We start from the raw sequence: 23,129 nt of genomic DNA, 5'->3' as shown, positions 1-23,129 counted from the left end.
TATTTTCTATTTAAAACTGTTCAATTAAAATTTCACATGACAAAATAATTTCAATTACAAAATAAAAATGCAGTAAACTTTATGTATCAGCTGTGAATGCCACAATCACTACCATTCATATGGACCAAAGTAACCAAATGGAAGATGAAGCATCACTCATCACAACGAGAAGCAGCAGCTGCATATACCCATTTTCTAGGGCACAAAGAAGTAGGTAGGAAAGAAAAATAAAAATCAGGAAAGTGAAAGCAGGTAAAAAAACCCAAACAAAATCCCAGAAAAAAACTCCAAAGCACAACCCTGTAAACTGCAAAAGCAGGAAGGAGCCAAAGTTGTCTCATGCTAACACATCAGTTCTGCATGTGGAAAGGGACCAGATGCATGAATGCAAGTAAAGAGGGGAAAAAAAAGCCTGGCTAATTCAAGCTGGGAAATCAAAACATTTCAATTTTTGGCAACAACAATGATTGTTGTGCTTACTAGTGCTGTAATTATTAGTTCTGGCACATTTTACAATAATAGATGTAAACAATTTGCTATGTCAAATATGTATTTTTAAAGTATGTATTGTCATAATAAAACATAAGATCACCTTGGTAAATACTAAAAATGCATTTCTGAAGCTCTGTTATAAATAGCTACATGGTAAAAACTGGATTAATTATAAGCACTTCAGTTCTTCACATATCAACATAAACATTTCATGTATTACATACAAATACAGACTGCTCAGCAGCTTCCACTGTGCTTGGATACAAAAATCCATCAAAAATCCCAAATCCCCATCAGAAAGGACTAGTTTCCTCACTTATGTAAGCATCCCTAGTATCCCACTGACTTTTGACTTTAAAGGGCAGAGACACTTTGCAGAAAATGATGCCTAACGGTACAACTGCCAGGCAACTTCCTGCAAAGTTTACAGGAATCAGCTGGTTGTATTTTTGGTTTTAATCTGAATCTTGAATATAAATTCTGTTTTAGCTGTTGCAGTATAATTCATCCGCTTGGCAACACCCACTTACAAATGCTCATGCAGTATGCCACAAGAAGAGTACTTCCTCAGAGCAGCTCTGGCTGAAAGATACATTCCAAAATTTATATGGAAGAAAAAGAACTGAATGGAAAAAAAAAAACAGCTGCTTAAAAACTTTGAAGTCTGATCAGAGAAGGTACATCTTCCAATGACTTGAACAAAAGCCACATGGTCCTCAGACACATAGGCCTCATATCCATCTTCCCTTTCTTCCAATTCATTTCTCTCACCTCCAAGATCAAAAAGCTTCCTGTTTTCTTCCTCCAGTCCTGTCTGCTCCTCCTCTCTCAAATAATATATTTACCTTATAATTTTAGCTTGAAAGCATTTAATTAAAGTTGGAAACATCAAAGTAAGGAGAATGCCTATTCAGAGAGAACAGCTGGGAAGTGGAAAAACTTACCAAGTGGAATGCCTTACTATCTGGTTTAACTTTATGTTTTTCCATATATTTGATAAGGCTGCAGTTGGTATACCTAGAAAAGGAAGAAAATATGGTATTCCTTATATATATATCACAAAGACTGCAAAGCTTTCCTAATAGCCACAAAACATAGTAACAAGAACCATTTAGTCTCCATTGCTAATGTACTAAACATAAGCAGGAAAACAAACTCAACTACCAACACTGGAGACTGCTTAAAAATCTTTTAGATGCTACAGAAATGCCTCTCTCCCTCACATGCTTGTAAAAATACATCGTATCCACACAAAAAGCACACTTTGAACCCACAAGCATACAGCAAACAATCATTTGGATTTAAACTGCCTTTTAGCAATTTTATTACTATGCAGTTGCATTCTGTGTATTTCTAATGCCAGTCAGGGAGATAAATACTAAACCCATCTTAACACTCTCCTGCAAAGTACAGGCTGCTATAAGAACATCCACAAATTCACTTCTTTGAAGAGAAGCTCAGAAATAAGGTTTCTGAATGGTTGCAACAGCATGGCAGATACAAGAAATGTATGTAACAGTACAGCACCAAATCCCTCAGCATGGAAACAAGGTAACAGGGTCTTAAGTGCAGGTATTAGACTCTGGCAATGTGACAGCAAGACTGAAAAGTATTCTTTTCTTTAGCCTTCATAAGCTGACAATTACACCCACTGTTTGCTGGAAGCAGCCTAAGGTTACCGGATCTCTTGTGCAGCTATTACAGAAGAATCATTTCCAGTACCACAGATTTGGAACCAGCTGTGACAAACTGTGCTTTGCAATCTTCAGAGCTGTGTGGGGTCTTACTGGCATCACCCATTCCACACCTGCCACCTCATCATTTACAGTCTGTCCCTGGCTTACTCTTCTGATTCACACCACCTCAGCAGGCAAAGTTCACCATTATGAAACAACTCCCTTTTTCACAACCTAAACCATAACCATCTCATAGTCCTTGTTTGGCATTTACATAGAAAACCACCTGAGCTACAATAAATTCAGTGTAAGTGGAAGGAGTAAAGTATGCTTTCCTAAGAAAGCTCAACTCAAAGCAGACTTACGTGTTTCTCCGGAAGTCTTTCATTAAAGTTGAATGTTCGGGCATCTTTTTTATGTCTTCCCAATCTTTATCTGCAAAATCAGTACTTATTAGTAATATTTTTTTCTTTCACCCTGTGTAAAACAAAGGCTTTTCAAGTATCTCTGTAGCCCTGGCGTTTTTAGATGTTTTATTTTAAGTCTGCTTCTCTAACCTTGCAGTTGCTTAGTTCTTTGTGCTCCTTGGCTCCTCTCCCTTCATCACCTCTTCATAATAAATCTTACCAACACCTAAGAAGTTCCAGCTGCATGTTGATTAACTCAAGAACTGTAAAAAGCAGCTGCAAGCTACAGTGAAGATCACCATATGCCCAAAAGACAACACATAAGAAAAACATATTAGGCATCGTGCTTGCACCCTTCCGGACTGCTGCTTTATTTATTTATACAGGGTTAGGATCCCTGAACAGAAGCACCTAAGACTCTCACAAGCACTATCTCCTTCTAAGGGATTTTCCATTCTGACAGCACTGTCTTCAGTTATCAGAAAATGCCCAGAGGTACTGGGTAAACTTCTGCTGTATCAAACTGAAAGAAATGCTGTTAGCCACCAAAAAGTTAAGAAAAAGTAACAACTGCACACTCAAATGATATTTAATATCAACTTCTCTGTGTAGACAAAGCCTGCAATGGATTTAAACATAAACCAAAAAGTTCACTACCAGCACCTGGCCTCAAATGTATTATGCACTATAACTCCTGAAAATGCTCCATGGGCAAGTAGTTTGATTCAAGTCAAAGCTCTACCATGTCTTATCGTAACTGCAGAACACTGGGAGCTTAAAAATATTAAGTAAATAAATCAGATTAGATAATTACTGTTTAAGTAAAATATTTTCCTCTTTCCCCATCCAAAAGACGCGAAACTTTCAAGTATGACAAATGTCAATTAACAAACAAACAAAAATTAGCTGCTATTAAATGAAAGTAACATTTTTTTTTGTAAGAAATAAAGACCCTTAAAAATTAAATGCAGAAAGGATTATTTAAACCAATCGGAAAAAAATAATGACAGTGCCATCTACTTATGTAAGCTACACAAAGACAATGTTAAACCCAAATGAAGAAAAGCACATGGAGGATAAAATTCTAGGCTAAAAGCAGAAAAAGACAGTATTGTTTACAGAAGCAAAACTGAGGGGGAATTCCAAGAAACTACAAATATTCAATATACAAACACCACACTTCCAGGAGTCTTATACAGCGGTATAGAAGAGATGAAGTACATACAGGACAAAAAAAAGTGAAAGGGAAAATTAAGAGCAAATTTAATAACAATATTCTAGAACCAAAAATCCATACTATAGGAAGAAGAAAGTCCACCAGAACAGTAAAGAAATTATTAACGGACAATGGAGAACAGCAAAGAACACAAGCAGTAAGGAGAAAAATGACCAAAAACTAACAGTAAGACCACCGTTATTCTGGCATCTGCAATCAGATGAACACTAGAAGACAAAGCATTAACTGAAAAGATGCAAGATAGCCTGTAGAAAAACAAGATATGACCAACACTGAGGGGAAAATGCAACAAGTGATATCCACATTGTAATTTGTTTTGGTTCATGCAACCAATTCTTTGTTCTGGTTCAGAAGAGAGAAGTTTTCTCCATACCACAAAGGTTTCTACCAGGAAAAATAAATAAATACCCTCCCCTACTTCCAGATGCTGTGCTTAATTTATCACAAGTTAAACATCTGCATAATATTCACTAGATACATAGATTTTTTCCTTGGTTTCATACAATGGCCAGTAATTTTCCAAATCTAGAACCAGTACTGAAGAAATACAGAAATATTCCTTCTGATTTTTAAACATCCATAATTAAACACTATCTTTTAAAATAATAAAACATTGGTGTATGTGTATACATACAAAGAGTGCTATCAATAATAGGAAAAATTAGATGCTAGATTTATAACTCATGAAATAAAGATTGTGTTTGAACAGCTTTGTTGCTTCTGTCAGCTGCCACCTTCACTTGCAAAGAAAGCAATATGGATATCTTTCTTTGAACAGCAGTGAAAATAAATAAATACAGTATGTACCTGCAGGAAATCCCATTACATTGAATATTCTGTCCAGCTGGTCATGGTGATAAGGATTACTAGTTTTGATATCTTCTTGTCGACAATGGAATATTGGTTCTGATGTTAGCAGCTCTGCAAATATACACCCTATGGCCCAAATATCTTGGAAAAAGAACAGAAATCAAAAAATAAATCAAATTAAGCTTTTCAAAAGCATCTTGGTGAGGTAGAAGGTTAGTTTTTAGCTTATCAAAGATAAGGTCTCTGCACTGCAAATTTCAAGTTTCCACTGCAGAATTGCAAGACTTGCTCAACTTCTCCTTTTAACTACAGAGGCAGTACACAATCCAGTAACTACATAGGAGCTGAATGTTATCATACAAGGTTTTTGTGGGGTTTTTAAAGTATAGCTCTCATTTACTGATGGAAAAAAAGAATCTGATGAAGAACTAGAAAAAAAAAGGAAACTTTCTGGGTAACTGTCCACACATAATATAAAAGAAAAGAAAAAAGCCAACCAACAACTTGCCCATTCACTGCCATATTGTCTCAGCCAAGAAGTACACCCTCTCTGTCAACACTGGGTTTAGTAAGTACTAAATGACTTAAAAAGGCAAGTTGAAAAGCAGTGATACTGAGATAAGCCAAATGCTATGTATAAAATCTTGCAGAAAGAGAGTAACAAGAAGAATTAGGCCATGCCCATGTACCTCACCTTTTTTTTTTATAGCTTTCATTTATAACAAATGAGAAACCCCCAAACCTGTTTAACTGCTGTGTCCCAGTCTGCAAAACCAGACAGCCTGACTTCTCCCAGTTTTGTAGATTTTTTTCCTAGTATACACAAATGCAATTTTTAACTTACATAAAGCAATGCTACACTGAACCTTGAATGAACAAGAAAAGGTCATGAACAAGGACAAAAGCAAATGATTTAAAGAGCATAACCCCATTACTCAGTGTTTTCATACAGTCAGTTTTTATCTACACTGAAACAAATGATGTACTAAAGGCTATGCCTGTCCATGCAGTTTCACATGCTGCAAGCAGAAGAAAATGCCAGTAAAGTGAAGGACCATGCAAATACAACAAATAAAGCAGTTTAAGGGAACATATAAAGAAATGCATTTGATCTACAGAAGAAATACAGTATTAACAGAAAAGCAAATGAAAATACATTAAGTCAAACATTCTAGAGCTTCTGACAAAAACGGTGATATGGTCTTAAAAAAAGAAAACAATGCCCAAGGTCTGAAGAAAGAATTTCAGGTTATAGAAACAACACGTTTGCTGACACACAGCCTCCGTGTTTGTGCAAAGTAAGTGGAGTGTTGCAGAAGTTACTTCCCCCAGAATGACTGTCAGGCTCTAACATATCTTTTATACAAGCCAGCAAGAGAAGAACTTCCCAGTTCTCTTCTCTACAGTGTCTCCTTCCATGGCAAAGCTGTTGACACCCACTAAAGGCTGGGCTATTCCCCCTTTGCAACATCATAGCTGCTCTTCATAGCTGCCAGGGATCCCTTACCTGGGAAATGGCAAGAACAGGAACTAGTGGAGTGAAGTCGACTGTGCCATGACAAAGCTCTTTAAATGCAGACTGGCAACTATGAATTAAGTGGCAAATAGGATGCAGCATCAAGCTGATGTACCTGATACCATCCTCCCAGCATCTGTATCCTGTGAGGCTTGGTTTTTTTCTGGATATGCCTGATGTAGCATCATAGCCTAGCCTGTTGCACAACTGACCACGCCTTTACTTCAAGCAATTCCCTTTTACACTTATGCTTAGAAAAACAGAGGCTAAAATGTAGCTTATTTTTACATCTTAGTTTCACGGCAGCCAGCATATTCTCCATTCTGTACATTCCTTCATGTATTTATTTAAATTAGGTAAAAATCTCTGTAATAAAATTAACGTACTGTGCCTCATCATCATTATACGTATTCTACTAATAGTTCAAAGATGCATCCATATTTTGTATTGCCTCTAACAATGTTTATCAAAGTCTTGTATGAAAGCTACATAAACTTACACTGTATCATAGGGCATGTGGTGCCAAAAGCCAGAAATATTTCACTCCTACATACAGCCAGAGACCATAATAAACTAATAATTTGTCAAAGCTGAGTATTTCTTCAAGAAATCAAGAACACACCTTTAAATCAGCTACTGTTCTTTGTACTATCTATCAATGCTTCAATATTTGGGTACGCTTTACATGAAGAAAAAAATTGGAAGTTTTGGTCCAACCTACTTACCAATAGCTTTGGTATAATGCCTGGCCCCAAGAAGCAGCTCTGGAGCTCGATACCAGAATGTTACAACTACTGGATCCAAGTCTGCTAAAGGCTTCAGAGGTGAATTAAATAATCGGGCAAAGCCCATGTCAGCTGCAAAATTCAAAGAGAGATGCTTTAAAATTAGAGGAAAACTACCCTTTTTTCTTTAACAAACTGAGTTTACTTGTTAGCGCTACCATCACTGCTAAATAAAATGCAAATGCAGACTGTAGGAGATACAAATTCTGGGAGATTTTCTTAAAGCTTTTGTAGAAATTACAGGGTATCATCACCTATAAAGTATATCATTATAAATCATTACTAACACGAGCCATTTAGAATAAAAGAATTAACCATTGTTCTGAAAAAGCGCATCAACTCACTTCTCAGGACACTGGTAAATCCTGACTCATTTTACCTGATATTCTCTGGTAAAATATTCCATTATTACAGGATGGTCTTTCAAGAAGCAGCATTTTAAATGTGAGCAAAGTGCAGGTTCTGCAAAGGTTAGAATGATTTATAATACATACATGCAGATCACAAAAGCTCCCTCCTCATGAGGGTAGCTATAGCAAGATTTTCTTCACACAAAACCAGCAACTAAGCCTAGAGCATCTGCCTTCCTGCTCATTTTCTGTCAATAAGTATTTCCAGTATCAAGAACCAGTACTAAATACCATATAGGCTATGAGTTTTAAACTGTTCAGGGGCATCATATCATTAAAACCTGCTTTTTATACTTGGTAGTATACAACTGCCTAGAAAGCTGTGTGAACTACCAAATATAAGTGACATAGGAGAACATGGACAGAGACTAAAATAGGCACCTTCTCCCCACTAAATTACTTTCCCAACCCACCACTCCCCAAATCCCAAAGCAGGGGGACTCTGTGGTGCAGGGATATACACATCTGCTGAGAAGACTCGAATGAAATGAAATGAGTAGCCATTCTGAGGGAAAAGGACCTACACGCTATATAGCTCAGTGGTTAAGGGAAAACTGCAGTGTAAATATGGGTCTGTAACTTGACTGCACAATCCTTACTAATATTTTCATAGGCATTCCTATTTATGATTGTTTTAATGCATTTAAAAACAGAAACATTTTACAGTTTTCTACATTAAAATACTGATTATTCAAGATATCAAGTCACTAGTAACTATGAAAAAATAAGGAAAAGTTGTTGGCAGAAAATAAATTTGATTCAAAATAACACAAAAAGCCTGTAAAAATTATTTTAAGTTAAAAGACCAGTTATGTATTTTTTATCAAACTTAGTTACAATGGAAAAGTGGAAGCCCTTGGTATGGATATAACTTCTGCATTCTTTTCCTGCTGCGGTAGTATCTTAATAAGAAAAATCTACATTTTGACAACACACTTAGAAATCCAGGGTTCCCCTTCCTCTCTCCCTGCTGGGAACGGATGGCTCAGAGGACTGGTGGTCTGATACAGAATCTTTCACCTGTCCATTAGCAGAGTCTGACTAAATTTAGTTGTGTTTTAGGTTATTCCAAAATTAATTCGCAACTATAAATTAAGAAATAAATGGGTGGTCTATGTGTAATTATTAGTGAGTAGTTGTGTACAGCAAGTATCACCACCACAGTTGAAAGCGAACATGCCTGCGTATGACCTACGTTCTCAATTTGGGAAATAACCACTCCATGAAGAATAAGGTAATGGGAAGCAATTTTCCCTTCCACTGTCTGTGCTGTACCTGTTTTGTACAGAAAAGAACTTCAATATCTACTGTCAACCTTAAACCTTGGAAGGGCATTAATAACTTTCAGGGTCGGATCTGAAGGAGTGCTCTGCCTAAGCCCATCTGCTCCTTGGATTTCAAAGGACAAGCGAAGGACTAAAGCAGCACTGGACACTCCAAGAAAATCCTGCCCTGAGTCATTATACTAGTGGTTAACAATAAAGTTCAGATAAACAAAAACAATAAGAGTACAGAGCCACAATGCAGAATAATCCCAAAAAGAAAGCCAGCGGGATGAAAAAGATGAACTAGCTTTAAAAAACCCTTCCAAACAGGGCTACATTATCATAACAAATAAGCAGGCTGCGCATTAGCAGCCTGCTATCAAAGCACCGCCACACTAATGCACAGCCTGGTATAGCTTATTACTGTTAGACTACAGTTAATCTTTATTTATTTGTTTATTTTGAAACAACTGAAGCTTTACAAATTATCATCTCACTGTGAACGGTAACTTCCACCAGAAAACGTTACAATAGTGGGGAAAGTGTTGGGGAAAGTGTTCCTACTCTGGTACACCCCAGTTTGAGCATTTAGCAGTAGTTGTTACTGAGCATTTTGGCTGGATTACTGTGTTTTCTGGACTTTTAAGATCCCTTGTATTTATCTCCAAGAGACTGTCTACCCTTTCAAGAACATTGTGCAGGCTAAATGCCACCTTGATTCCATTATAAAAATTTAAGGTTCGTAGCAATGAGTAATTCCCTATTTAGATTTTATAAGCAGCAGCAAGACAATGTCATGGCATTACAGGGGTAAATGGAGGAAATGTTAAAATCCCATTTTTCTCCTCCTTTCCCCTAGCTAGCTGTCATAATCATCCCCATATCAAAATCCCCCTCCCCACACAAACACCCACTTAAACAAAATATAACGACACTTTGTATTGATGAGGCTACAGCATTTCATGGTCAGAACTGGTACATGGGGCTAATATCAAGAGGCCCATCACCCAGAAAGCAGCATTTAGGCAATGCGCCCAGGCACATACGAGTATTACAGTGACTACGTGGTACAACTGCACCTTCAGAACATTCTAACTTAAATGCTACACTGGGACTTATCAAAGATATAAACATACCAATTTTTACTCTTCCTCGCTCAGGACCTTCACCCATAACTAAAATATTAGCAGGTTTCTGTGGAAAAAAAAATAAATATACAATACATATACCACGATAAACCTAAACATCAGTCTCTGAAAAATCAGTTAAGCTTTGTTTTGCCAGTTTTAAACCAACTTTGTTTTGATAAAAATGAGAAGTTTCTCTATCACAGTAAAGCTGTGCAAGGACCCAGACACAGGCTCTCCTTGACTGCAAGTTCCCCACGTTTCTTTATGGCATTTCTGTGCTCCAACACTGTGCTTCTCTAACTTACACCCTGGTGTCTGTCCTCAATCCACATGAGCTGGCAGTTACCAAGCTGCTGAGATTTCTACCAAAAGTGCCCTAGATCCTTCTGTTAGGAGGCAGTCCTGCTGCTGCCCACCACTCTACACCCCCAGCACAGGCATGGGAAGCCAGCTCTACATGTTTTGCCCAGCGTCTTTAGGCACATTTGCAGTCACATTTTACAGTAAAAACAAAAAAACCCATACCATCGAAGTGAGATACAGATTAATAATTACCATATTGCTTGATACTGGAGAGAAAAATGATCTACATTATTCCTATTTACCAATTCAGACAACTGCAAAACTGGAAAATACTGCCTTTACATTATTCTTTCTCCCCTTCCTTTCTATTACTAGGGATGTGAGTTAAACAACTGAGCTAGAGTTCAGCTGGTTAGAAATAACACCATTCACTTAATCCTATATTTTCTGCTGTCCTGTTTCTCATAATCCAGTCTCGACATGTGTAGTCTGAAGATTCTTCAAATGCTAATGCTGTTTAGATAAATCAAACCTGAAGTGCTTATACTGAGGGAAAGAAGTCAGGAACTTTTTCAAGTAAAACTGAAAATGTATGCTAGACTTGCTTTGAAAAGGAGAGATTTAGATACCCATTCATACTGTAAATCCTCAACAAAACAGGGGCTTCTATTAGGTTGTGAACTGTAAGAATTTTAATAAGGCCGAGTTACAGCTCTTGCTTTGTTTCCCAGTTTAAATTCATCTGAAGAAAAAAGTACCCCAGTGAGATAGCTTAGGCTACCTAAAATTCAGTGTAAGACATCCTAATATCTCTGCAAGATTTAACAAACTTATTCTAGAAAATTCTCAAGTCTTCCTGAATCTATCAGGCTCCAGTGTAAACACATTCAAAGAAACAAGAGACCACAATTCTATATCAGTCTGCAAGTAATTAATATTGTGTAAAACAAGGTGCAAAGAATTAACACTCCAGCAAAATTTTCTTTGAGAAACGTAACTACAACTGCTTATGAAAGGCTCCAACATGGATTTTGGAAACTGTACAATCCATGTGCAAATTATGTAAAAGGAATTTGAGGGGTTGCATCTCTGAGAGCCAGTTAAAGCACAAGAAAACATTACAGCTTGACTGTGATCAAAAAGGTAAGATACATCCCATTATCTTTCCAACAGCAATCAACAGATCCAAATTGTGCTGCATTAGCTCAGCAATATGCAGAACAAGTTGTGTCCCCCCCCACCACCACCCAGTTTGGCTTTTTTTAATCAAGGCATACACTCCAGGTAAGTACTGCTGCAACACAAACAAAAAGCAGTATGTGGGCACACAGCTCACAAAGCATTCACATTTGCTTGCTTCCCAGAAAAGTCCTAGGAATAAACAAGCAGCACAAACCTTTACATTCAGAGTTAATGTTGAAGTTTAAAGCAATTCAAGCTGCTAGATAAGAAAACATAACTTCACCACACAAACCATTCTAGAGCAAATACACCGATCTCCTACAAAAGCTGCTTCAATATGTCTGGGTGTTAATAAGCTACAGGCCTGATTAATATTTTTTGAGTAGTTAACTACACATTACACAAGCACTATGTTGTTCAAGATAAATAATACACTGACATAAAGTATAATTCCCCCCCTGCATTTTCACAGGTTCATAATACTTCACAAAAACCCTTGCAACATCCTCAGGATGTTTTTGTCTTAAAATGTTATCATTTGTATTTTGATAGGGAAAAAGAGTCATATTCACACAAAGACTCCGTTATGCCAGATGATTAATCAGCACAGCACTGGATAACAATTCCTGCCAGAAAGACCTTCTACCCTAAATTCAAGGTAGTACAGATGAGAAGGGAAAGCACAAAGAGATGAGACAGCACTGCTTAACAAAACAAGTAGCAACAGCTTGATTCACACTCAGGGTTTGGGGTTTGGTTTTTCTGTCCTCCTTTCTCCTTTCAGGATTTACAGAAAACATTTAAAAAACCCAGACAATTCAGAAATCTGTGTAGGAGTCTTCTAAAGCAGCAAGATAAAACCTCCTCAGTCAATCTGGAATAACCACTGACAGCAGCCCACTTCTTTTTAGACTCAAGGCTCTTCACAAACAGTTCTGTTTCAAACAGAAGATTCTTACCATAGACAAAAATATTTACACAGTCACATCACTGTAAAGATACATCATTACAGTTACAGATTGAAAAAAATAAACTTAAGATCAGAGATCTTATCCTGAAGGTTCAAAGATTCTCATTCCTGAAATCACTGCATTAGTAGCCTGCAGCAACATCATTAGTTGAAAGAATTTTCCAAACAAGAACATTAAACACTATCCAAATTCAACAGGGGAGAACCTACCAGAAAGCAGTACAGGAACAGTACTGGTGTTCCTAAAACATAAGCATTTTGAGGATTCCCCAAAAAACATTCGTGTCTGCTAACAAAAGTCAAAACATGGGTCAGGGATTCTCTTCCAGTATCTCTGACTCAAGCCCACCGTCTGGAGATAAGAAACACAACTTCCAGATTTGTCTCTTTGGGCAGCTCATTACACATCAGAAGTTTAATTACAAAGAAAAATAAGCAGTCATTAGAAACTGAAGGAAGAAATCTGGACAAACTTCAGTTTAATTTGTTACACTTCAGTTTCATTTTAGTTATCCAGAGCAAATGAAAGTTTAAAGTGCTTATTCAAATCACTCGGGCTGAGAAAGTGAAGAAAAATCTTCCAGCAATTTTTATGGTGTGCTCTGAAAACACATTACTTTATACAGCTGTCTTTTTTTAATAACTACAAATGATCTCATTTTTGTTCTAACAGAGGCATGTTTACTCATGCCATACAAATGAGAAAGCTGTTATGATCCCAAGCAGAATGTGAAGAGCCATGCAGAGAGGTACAGCTGAGTACTTCAGAGACCAGCAAAATAACTTTGATAACCCTACAGAACAAAATAGAAGAAGAAAATCACCACCCACCCCCAACACTCCACACTTCAGCAGCAGGGAATAATGAATTCCCATGAAAGATTTGCCTTATGACCATGGCACAGCACTAAATCTTATCCTGTCCTAGATGTGGCTTTGTAGGGCTCCTTGGGCCATTCCTAGACAAATCCTGATCTTGCACGTTTAATCACTGTTACTACTGAGGAGAGAACAAAGATTCTCACTGAAACATTTTTAGGTCCTTCTAACTGTATCATTATTTGCAAAGTGCAAACAGAAACCCTAATTAGCAGGCTTTCTTTCAAATAAAGGATCTAAAAAACTCCAAAGGTTTTACTGATAGGTTCCTGGATCTCCAAAGATCTTCAAGCAGCTTCCTTCATCTGCCGGCCCTAATATATGATACTACTCCCTGTTCAACCTAATTCTAAAGCCTCTGATGAGGAAGACTGCACATTCCCCATTGCAGTGTTTTTCCTTCCCTCCCATCACAACAAATGAAGTTACTCCCATTGCCTCTTCTCTTACACATCAGCACAAAGATCAGACAACCAGTGCTTCAGTGCAAGGATATAAGTCTCTTTACAGTCCCACCATGTGGATTAAAAGCACCCTCTTTCTGTTCAGTGTTTCCCCATAGGTCATTTTTTTTCTGGATGTATGATCATTCTTGTTGCTTCCCTCTAGCTGTTCTGCCTTGGGCCACCTATTTGAACTGGAGTGCTCCAAATTACACACTGCTCCTGCCTAGACTTCACTAATGCTAAATACAGCAGAGCGACTTGTATTATATGCCTTGCACAGCATCTTCCACTTATACAATCCCAGTATGGTATCTTGCTTTGCCTCACTGTGTAAGGTTATTGAGCCTATGTTAAGGTTACAAGCCATGCATTTTCTCCATATCTTTTCTGCAAGGACTGCTACTTAGTTTTTCTTTAAAACAAAACCAGAAATAAATCATTGTTCCATTTGAACAAACATTGCAGCCACATACTGCTTCTTCACATACACTGAAGATGCTGGGGTTTGTTCAGAAGAGAAACTCAGACTTTAGAACTTACTGGGATTTTTATTTTGAACATAAAGATGCAAACAACATGAAAATTATACCAGTCTATGTCTTGATGAGACATGATCTTATCAACATAGACAGCATTCCTATTGCTTTCAGCAAGTTATTCACAGGAGAGGGAAATGATTACTTATTCTATGCTAGCATACTAGATGTCTGGGAATCATGGGACATTTTCTCATGCTCCATGAAAGGCATTCTGCTGTGGGGTCCTCCTTCCATCAAATACTACTTATCAAAGCAGTGAGGGGGGAAAAAAAAAAAAGATATTTTTCAACATCTTAGCCATTGTGATCTTTGATACTTATTACTTTTGGCATCAAACCAGGTCTGTAGGAACTATTACTACCTAGTAGCAAACAAAAAGTGGAGTTTCTGAATGCGTTCATTTTCAAAGGTTGATTTTAAACATGCCTACCAATAAGTAACCAAAATTCCTTTCAATTATCTATGGTGGTACAATGTAGATCCCCCCTCCATGTTAATGGTTTGCAGTAGTCCGATTTATATTTATGAACAGACTCATGCCCTTTATACCTCCATTTTCATGCATGTTCTAATAAGGTTTTAGTATCATCCTAACCAGTTTTTGGCTACTAAAACATTACTTGATAGAGGGTTCACATTTATAAGGTGAGTCACACCAGTGACTTTTATTAACCATGAATATTTGTGCATCGTTATTAGCTGTGCTACTCATTCTCAGAAGTGGCCGCCCCACCTTTCCTACCTGTGATGAGCCAAGATAACTGAAAAAAAAACCAAAACCCAAAACAAGCCCTGGCTTTCATTTTAGAAAAAGCATCTGAACTGCAAAAAAGCAACACTGAGCAAAGTTTTCATCCCTAAATTATTTTGCTTTTGCAATCATTACCCAACAATGGTCCCATTAAGATTTAGAATTAATAACTTTAATATTTTAGACTTCAAAGTGTTATATTAACCAATACAGGAATAGACTCAAAATGTACAACCCCACAATCCTACAAAAAAAAAAACCTTTGGCTGTATGTGAGCAAGTGCCTGAGAAGCATGAAATATAAATGAGTTGGAAAAGTCTTGCTGTGAAGTTTGCAATTCAATGAACATGTCAATGCAACCATAATCAAACGATAGCATCAGCCTTTTTCTGAAGTTTACTTTTTCAAATTAAAAGACATGCATTCACAATTAAGATTTTTTTTTCAGTTGCATTTATTAACTGATTTGGGGCTTTAAAATAAACTTTCAAAAGACATTGGTGAAAAAAAAGGCTCCACAGAACTCGACATGCAGTAAACCTATACATTAAAGCCTTTTTAATTGAAAACACATGAAATGTGAAAAGCACTGGAAAATAAAGAAAAGTTATTTTAATTTAATACTTCATGTTTATCTTCTTATAAATATGTCAGTTGCTTAAAAAATAAAGTATCTAAATAAAATTCTCATTAAAATCAGAAACCATTAAAAGTGCCAGTAACAATCAAACAAAATCAAACACCTAAGTGATCAAAGCACACATGCTCAAAAATTTTAGAAGTACAGAAAGTATTTGGGAGGGATAGAAGAGAGGGATGCTGTACCTATGCCAGGGAGGCCTTCTGCTAGTTACCATCACCATACTTTATCTCTGTTTCAAGCCTAATGAGAGCTATCGGCCTCACTATCACATTTTTATGCTCTGAACACATTCCAACAATTTCCTTAAGTTGCTATCATGCAATTAGTGCCAACTTAAAGCCTGTACAGAGCCTAATAAACAGGCTTTGCTATCACTTTCATTGGAACTGTATTAAAGTTGAAAGAAAACAAATAATTACACTTTTCAGTAACTCTCCCGCTCCCTAAAAATGCCCATCAGGAAAAGCTGCAGGGTATGACTTTCTGTACTAAGTCTCTAAGGAAGGAAAGGTGGATATCATAGCAAAAACATCACAGCAGGAAAACATAACATGTCAAACAGCATTAACACATCATTCAAAAGTGTAATAACAAACTTAAGAAATTAAAACTAATAGTCTTGCAGAAATACAATTCCTGTGTGTTTTGCTACACAAGTGGTTACTCCCTGCATAGATCAGGATGTCTCTGGATGCTCTGGACACATCACAGCAGGATCAAGTGCAAGAATAGACTGTGCATTGGAACTGGGTTTTAGGTACTACTTATTCCAGACACAATTCTGGCTCCTGTTTCAATTCAGAGTTCTGCCATACAAGTGAGGATTTTGAATAGGTAACAAAAACAAACACTGTTTTCGCTTGCCCATTTTGTTGCCACAGCTTCTGCAGTTGACAGACACTCAGTAGTGCCATAATCTTGTACTTTCTAATACTTTCACACAAAGGAAGAAAACTGTCTTACTTATTTACTCTTTGGTTTGTGTGCATCAGTCATAGGCCTTGCCATTTTCCTCAACAACCCTGTCTTAATTTTGATTTTCATTTAAATAGTAGTGCCATCACTTCCGTATCACCCTACTTGTATTGCCTAATACACAACTCCTCTGGACAAAGAAAAAAAATAAGGAAGTGAAAAGCCCATGCAATTTATTACTACGCACATTCCAGTGGTTGCCTGGGTTTTGTTTGTGCTTACTTGTCAAACACCTTTGTGCACAGAACAAACATAATATCTCAAACAACATTCCCAGAGATCGTGTTCTGTGTCACCTGTATTCAGAGCAAGTTAGATGAAGTTGAGTCCATACAGAGCAAGCTTTCGTATGGGATAAGTGTGCCCTATTCATAAGGTGTATTTTTCACCAAGTTCCTCTGAAATTGCTCAGATTTAATCAAAATACTGTTTTCAACTTCTCTTCTGTGAGTACAGATCATTCACATAGATCATTACATTTTCTCTCTAGAACAGGATCCTGAAAAAAACAATTACAGCTATTTAACCTATTTTGAACAATTTATATTCCTATCTGCCATATCATCCTCATAGTGATAACTTTGTCACAACCTCAGTAGGTATTTGGTACTAAAAACCCCAACAAAACTAAACTCTAGACTGCATCTAAGTGTTCTAAAATCATACTAATTTTTTTTTCACCAAATTAGGGTATTTATTGACTAAGCATACTTCAAAGGCAGATTTGTGATCAAAGAGCTTCTGGTTCTCCACACCTCTCTCATGTCAGAACCGAAGTCGTGTTGATACGTTCTCCATCTGGCTAGTACAGCTCATTACCTTTATGAGAGGAACTAGATCTGAAGCTTCCAGAATGCCTTTTCTCTGTAGAAGTTTCACCACTATTTGTATTTATGAGAGTTATCTCAGGCAGTTTACCTACCCCTACTGCATGGCAATGCATTGAGATGACTGAGCTTGCCTTCCAACAGGGAAGGATTACTCACATTACACTCTTGGCAGCACCACAATTGGGTATCTGGCTATCTTGGAAAGCCAACATATTAAAATTCAGGCTAGTAACAAAAGAACAAGTTTAAAACTACAGTGAAGAAAGAAATATATAGCATTCCCAAAATTCTACTTAATTCAGGCATGGCTTTTGCTATTAAGATAAAAACAGATTCAAACATCTTCCATAAATCCTTATATATATAAACAAGTAGATATTAAAAATTATCTATATATCAGGTATCAATATATGAATTATACTCCCCATTATTTATATTACACATAATTCTTATTACATTGTTCTACTTCAGTTATCTACCCAAATGCCATGGAGTTTAATCACTAATTGAATTCATGACTGACTGAAAATACCAAATACAGCACATACAAAGTGATGGCATCCCTCAGCTGTCACAATTCTGGGTAGCCAACTGCAGATTTTCAGAACACCACATTCCTAAACACAACAAATTTGCCTAATAAAGAAACCTCAAGATTTTTGGACTTTTTAACAATGAAGGGAACTTTCACAAGGAGCTCCTACAACTTCACAAATAACGTACTAAAGTCTCCTAATGGTCCAATTTTCCCTACATAGTCAGAAATAACAATGCAACATATATACTGACATGAAATGGGATACTTCTTTCTTAAGAAAGATGAGGATCAAAAACATCCCCCTCAAAACCACTTTTCTGTATTAAAACCCACTAATCTTCATTCTACATATTCTTACTAAAATATTAATCACAGAAATCCTTGACATTTTCTGGTTAATACGGGATGCTACTTGAGCAACACCTACACATTTATCTAAACACTTTTTAGATGACCTGTTGAATTTTCCTATGAAAGCCAATTTTGACTATTCAACTTTCTGCTTTGCTACATATTCCTCCTGTCCCCAGTCAGCCTGCTATAGGATTCTCCATACCTTCACTCAGAGATCCTGCGGAAGAGATACACGATATACGATTTTAATGGGTAGTAATTTCTCTTATCTAAAACACTAAAGCACTTCCTTGTTTTCAGTTTAAAAGTCTGTATGCAGCATGCACACTCACGTTTCTAGTGCTGTTATTAAATGCATGTTTCACTGAAGGCAAAGTTTTTAAAAGCCTTTAATATTATATATTAATAAAATAATATTAATTCTGATGAAAGGCACTGAAAATACTTGCCTTGGTTTGATACCTTGTAAGGTAAATATGTAAATGGTTAAAAACATCAGTCCTGAAACACTCTATCTAGCACTGAAGGGCTTTAGGGGAAAGAGGATAGAGAAAACAAAAGCAGTACTCCTCACGCAGGCATTTATAGCCATATGAAGAAAACCCACAAGCTACTCAGTCTCATATTTGCAGCTCCCCTTTAGCAACAGTTCTTCACTACCGGTTAATAGGTCTGAGATCACAAGGTAAAAATTATTTGATTTGCAATGATACAGAAATGCCAGGAAAAATGCTCCTTTTGCATTGTTTCTGACAGTTCTGCAGCAGATCAGTGAAAAGCACCTCACCAAAATATTAACAATCACGTAATGTAACTTCATCTCCAAATAGTCATCTCTGCTGGACTCATTTGTCTCTCAGATGTCTGGTGGTTAAATAAGCAGCCTTGCTTCTTCCATTTCTTTTCTGCACCTTGTACTACTTAGATATATAAGTTTCTTCGCCTATTGAACTCCAAATTCAGAAATTTTACCTGCATTCCCTCTAGCCACTAACAGTCTTGAGAGTATGCCTGCTTAGGTTTGGTCACATTATTGGCTAGGTAAAGTAACAAAGCTCTTACATACATTGCTCTACCTTGATCTTCCATTTATACTTCAGACAATGATTGTGTTTATTGTTGTTTCAAAACAAGGTATGTTTATGAATAGAACAAAACAGTGCTGCCAGTATGACTGCCAGTTCTAAAAGACAAGATTGTGGGACTCAGGTTTTACTTTTTTTCCACCTCAAAATGATTATTTTAAGAATTATTTATGGAAAAGAAATACTGAGCTAAAACCCAAGAAGTTATTGATAGTTCCAAGAAACAAAAGACTTGTCTTTGATACTCGGATAAGACTGGGTTTGATGATCAAGTAAATGGGGCTTTCAATAAAAGCAATAGTCTAATAGAGGTGGATTTGGAAACCTTTCTTGAAATTGTCAGATTCCTGACCTTTCCTTGCACCCCCATTTTCATTTGAATCAAGTTGATAAATGAGTTTTATACTTGCAATCAAAATATAGAAAAATATTTGTAGAAAAATATCTACAAAATGTTCCCCTATTAAGCACTTCTGTCTTACAATAATAGGAATCTATTGTGTGGTAAAAGATTAACAAGAACTTTTAGGACTGGTTTCCCATTTTTGCTAAACACTAGTTGCTTAGATAAAAATTATTTTCAGGTGTAGCTGTTGAGTCCACATACTACAAATCTTGGGAGTTTTACAACCATTACTTAAAACTTCTTAAATGACCTTGCACTTGATCTGAGATCAAAAATGATCAATTTGTAAAAAGCAATGAAATATTATATTCACATTCAAGAATTGTTTGAATGGAGGTGGCCTATGAATTAAAAAAGATCTGTTCACTGTCTTTAAAGACGGCTGATTTACAAAATCCTCTGGAAGCTCTGCAATGAAGACTCAAATACAACCAAAGTAGTAGACTGAATATTGTATTTTCATTTATCTTTGCCATTTGATTTCAGTGCTTTAGCACAATAGGAACAGTATTCCAGCTAAGAATAAAAGACGTAGGGCTAATCCAAGAGATGTCTAAAAATATAAATCTCCGTAACACTTTAATTCTACAGAACTGACAATTTTTTCATCTCTCAAGACCAGGTATCTCCTTCTAGAGATACTGCAGTTACAGAAGTGTTTCATACTCAAAGTTGGTGATGATTTGATGATCCAGTAGAAGTACATCCTTCAGTTTATGACCAAGCAGCTTCCATAAAAACTTTTGGGGATATACATCATCTTTTTTCTTCAGGAAAAGAAAATGGCACCATGTCCTCCCTCTCATAATGCTGCAGTCAAGATATATCACAAAAATGTCCTCCTTCACTGCAAAGGTTTTGCATTTCAATTCTTTCTTCACATTGCTCCTTTTCCATTTGAGCTATTTGATCTTTCATGTTCTTACTCACTCCTGCTCCCACTTTCCCTCTACCACAGCTTCTATTGATTTGTCATAATTTTAGATTTTGAAAAAGCAGTAATTGAACTTTTTGAGACAGATCAAATCAAATCAAAGATATAACACATTCACAGAGTGGCTGAGGTTGGAAGGCAACTCTGCAAATCATCTGCTCACTTGTTAAGGGTGTGTCCTGTCCCATTGTCCAGGTTATTAATGACGATGCTAAACAGCACTGAACCCAGTATCAGTCTGTGCGATGCTCCACTACTGACTGGTGTCCAGCTTGATGGCAATGATTACAATCCTTTGAGCCCACAAACTCAGCCAGCTTTCAGCCCATCTCACTTCACTGTGTACTTTGAGAGTCTGTACTTCATTTGTTTGTCTACGTGGATATTATGGGATGCAGCGTTGAAAGCCTTACTAAAGTAAGCAACAGCCACTGCTCTTCTGACATAGTCATTAAAGGCTTTCAGGTTGGCTAAGCATGATATCCCCTTCATGAATCCATGCTGACTACCCCTAGTCACCTTCATGTCTTTCAGATATCAGGAAATAGCTTCCAGAAGGATTCAATCCATCACCTGCCCAATAATCAAGGTGAGAGTGATTGGCATATAATTTTCCAGATCCTCTTTCTTGCCCTTCTTGAAGACTGGAATGATAATTTGCTTTTTTCCCCTCAGGAACCACCCCGATAGCTATGACCTTTCAAAGAGAGTGGTCTCACAATGATTTGTTTCTATGATGTTATGGTGAATTTAAAAATCTCCAAGCATTACACCTTCTAATTTCCTGACTGGAAGGCTAGCAGTACTGCAGCAATATATTCTGGATTTCTAACTTCACATCTGCATTTGTACAAACCTGACAGACATGACTCAATCAAGAGCTTGACCTAACAAGCCTCTGCCAACAATGATGTCCAAGATGAAAGCCAGACAAATGGATTCTCATTTGCACAGCAGTTCTTAGAAAATAAAACCATTTTGATTATTTACTGGTTTGAAAGTTCCCTCTAAGACAAAGAAAATGCTCAGAACAGTGGGCAGAGAGTAGTCATGTTCCCTGTAAATAGGAGAATTAAGAAAGAGCAGATAATGCTATTTTAACTATGGGATATTTAGAATTACAGTAAATTACAGAGAAGCATGTTAGTACATTCTACGCAAGAAAACAAGGTTTTGCCAGACACATTGTTCTTTTGTGAACTCATGAAAGCATACTTACATAATGAAAAACACCTTGGAAACAGATATCTTGGGAAAAGCAACAGATGACAACCAAAACTATGACTGAGTTTGGGTTGGGTTGTTTGTTTCTTCCTCCTTTTAAAGCAAATCACTAGCAAGTCATTACAATACCTTTTGGGAAACAATGACCATTATCCATTTATACACCTAAAGAGGGCAAAAGACCATCCTGCTTTTAAAAGCTGGTAACTTCTTTCTGGTAGGAAAAGTTGTGCACATTACTATTTGTTTTTAAGCATTTAGGTGCATTTCTTCAGATGACCATTTTTGTAAGCACTAGAGCAGGACTGAAGGGCATTCATGTATTTCTGAAGTAATCTTTGAAAATTGATGAGAGAGACATCCTTGGATTCAAGATCTCTAATGTTGAAAACAGAAAACTGGCAGGGTAAATGTTGCATATATTTAACTCTGCCTAAAGCATATACTTCAGTGATTCACAGCCAGAGCCTGGGAAGACATTGATGTCTACAGAAACAAACCCTGGCAGTGGGTCTCCTCATTTACTGTTGAAAGAAAATATTTAATGTTCTTAGTAATCCCAAAGCTGGCAGCAGGCACCCTTAGGAAGAGGTCCCGGGAAGCTACATTCCAATTGTATTAAACTTGTCTGCCTGAAAGCTTGTTAAAAACCAGTGCTCATCCTGCAGCAGCAGCTCAGTCGAGCTGCACAACAGAAACATACCAAATAGGCTGTGGTATCCTGTGCTAGTGCTAGTTTGCAAATGGCCACATCCTAACTGTGTGGAGAAGGCCACTACAAACTAATATTAAAGAAAGATGCGCTTTTATATACTAACAGGTGTGACAGATGCTGCTGTACCATGCCAAGGGACCTCTATTTTAGGCCCATTACTTGAAATCTTACAAGCATCCTCTCTTTCCTCTTGCTCTTGAGGTTGCAGATTGATGAAAACACATCTATAGCCACTCCTCTGCTTATGCTTATTTTTGGTGTGCAATAAGAACTTTGAGTAAAGGAAGAAGTCCAATAGCTGGATATCATAAACAGGAAAAAATACCAGAAAAAGTAGTCAGCAAAACGCAGTATGTTTGAAGCATGCTTGATAACTAAATTCAAAATATTACTAAAACTATAATTGATGCACTTTGTGGTAATTACATGAAGTGTTATTTCCTTCCTGCTACAGTCAGAGCATGAATAAACTATCTGCTTTCAATTGCTCTCAGTCATGAAATTTAAAAAAGCTGAAGCATATGCAAGTCAAATAAGAAATTTTAAAAGGACTGACACTCATTTGGTAAAAATTTTTAATGGTGTTTCAGCCTTATGGAAAAGCTAACTACTGAAGCACAGCGGTA

At 36.9% G+C, this 23,129-nt stretch overlaps 1 protein-coding gene across 4 annotated transcripts in view; it reads right to left on the bottom strand.

The window, feature by feature from the left end:
* CDK8 (cyclin dependent kinase 8) overlaps positions 1–23,129 on the bottom strand; it is a 74,565-nt gene that overhangs the window by 9,193 nt on the left and 42,243 nt on the right. For 3 of the 4 annotated variants that reach the window (XM_034060129.1, XM_034060130.1, XM_031049605.2), the window contains exons 5-9: positions 9,735–9,792; positions 6,864–6,995; positions 4,620–4,763; positions 2,534–2,603; positions 1,437–1,509 (exon numbers count right to left, since the gene is read on the bottom strand). In XM_034060129.1, the coding sequence (XP_033916020.1) occupies positions 1,437–1,509; positions 2,534–2,603; positions 4,620–4,763; positions 6,864–6,995; positions 9,735–9,792 (477 nt within the window). The remainder of the gene's footprint in view (positions 1–1,436; positions 1,510–2,533; positions 2,604–4,619; positions 4,764–6,863; positions 6,996–9,734; positions 9,793–23,129) is intronic. The other variant, XM_031049606.2, reaches the window with a different exon arrangement.

The sequence above is a fragment of the Melopsittacus undulatus genome, chromosome 2 (genome assembly GCF_012275295.1).
Source record: "Melopsittacus undulatus isolate bMelUnd1 chromosome 2, bMelUnd1.mat.Z, whole genome shotgun sequence".
NCBI classification, from domain to species: domain Eukaryota; kingdom Metazoa; phylum Chordata; class Aves; order Psittaciformes; family Psittaculidae; genus Melopsittacus; species Melopsittacus undulatus.
This window is presented reverse-complemented; position numbering and strand designations above follow the sequence as displayed.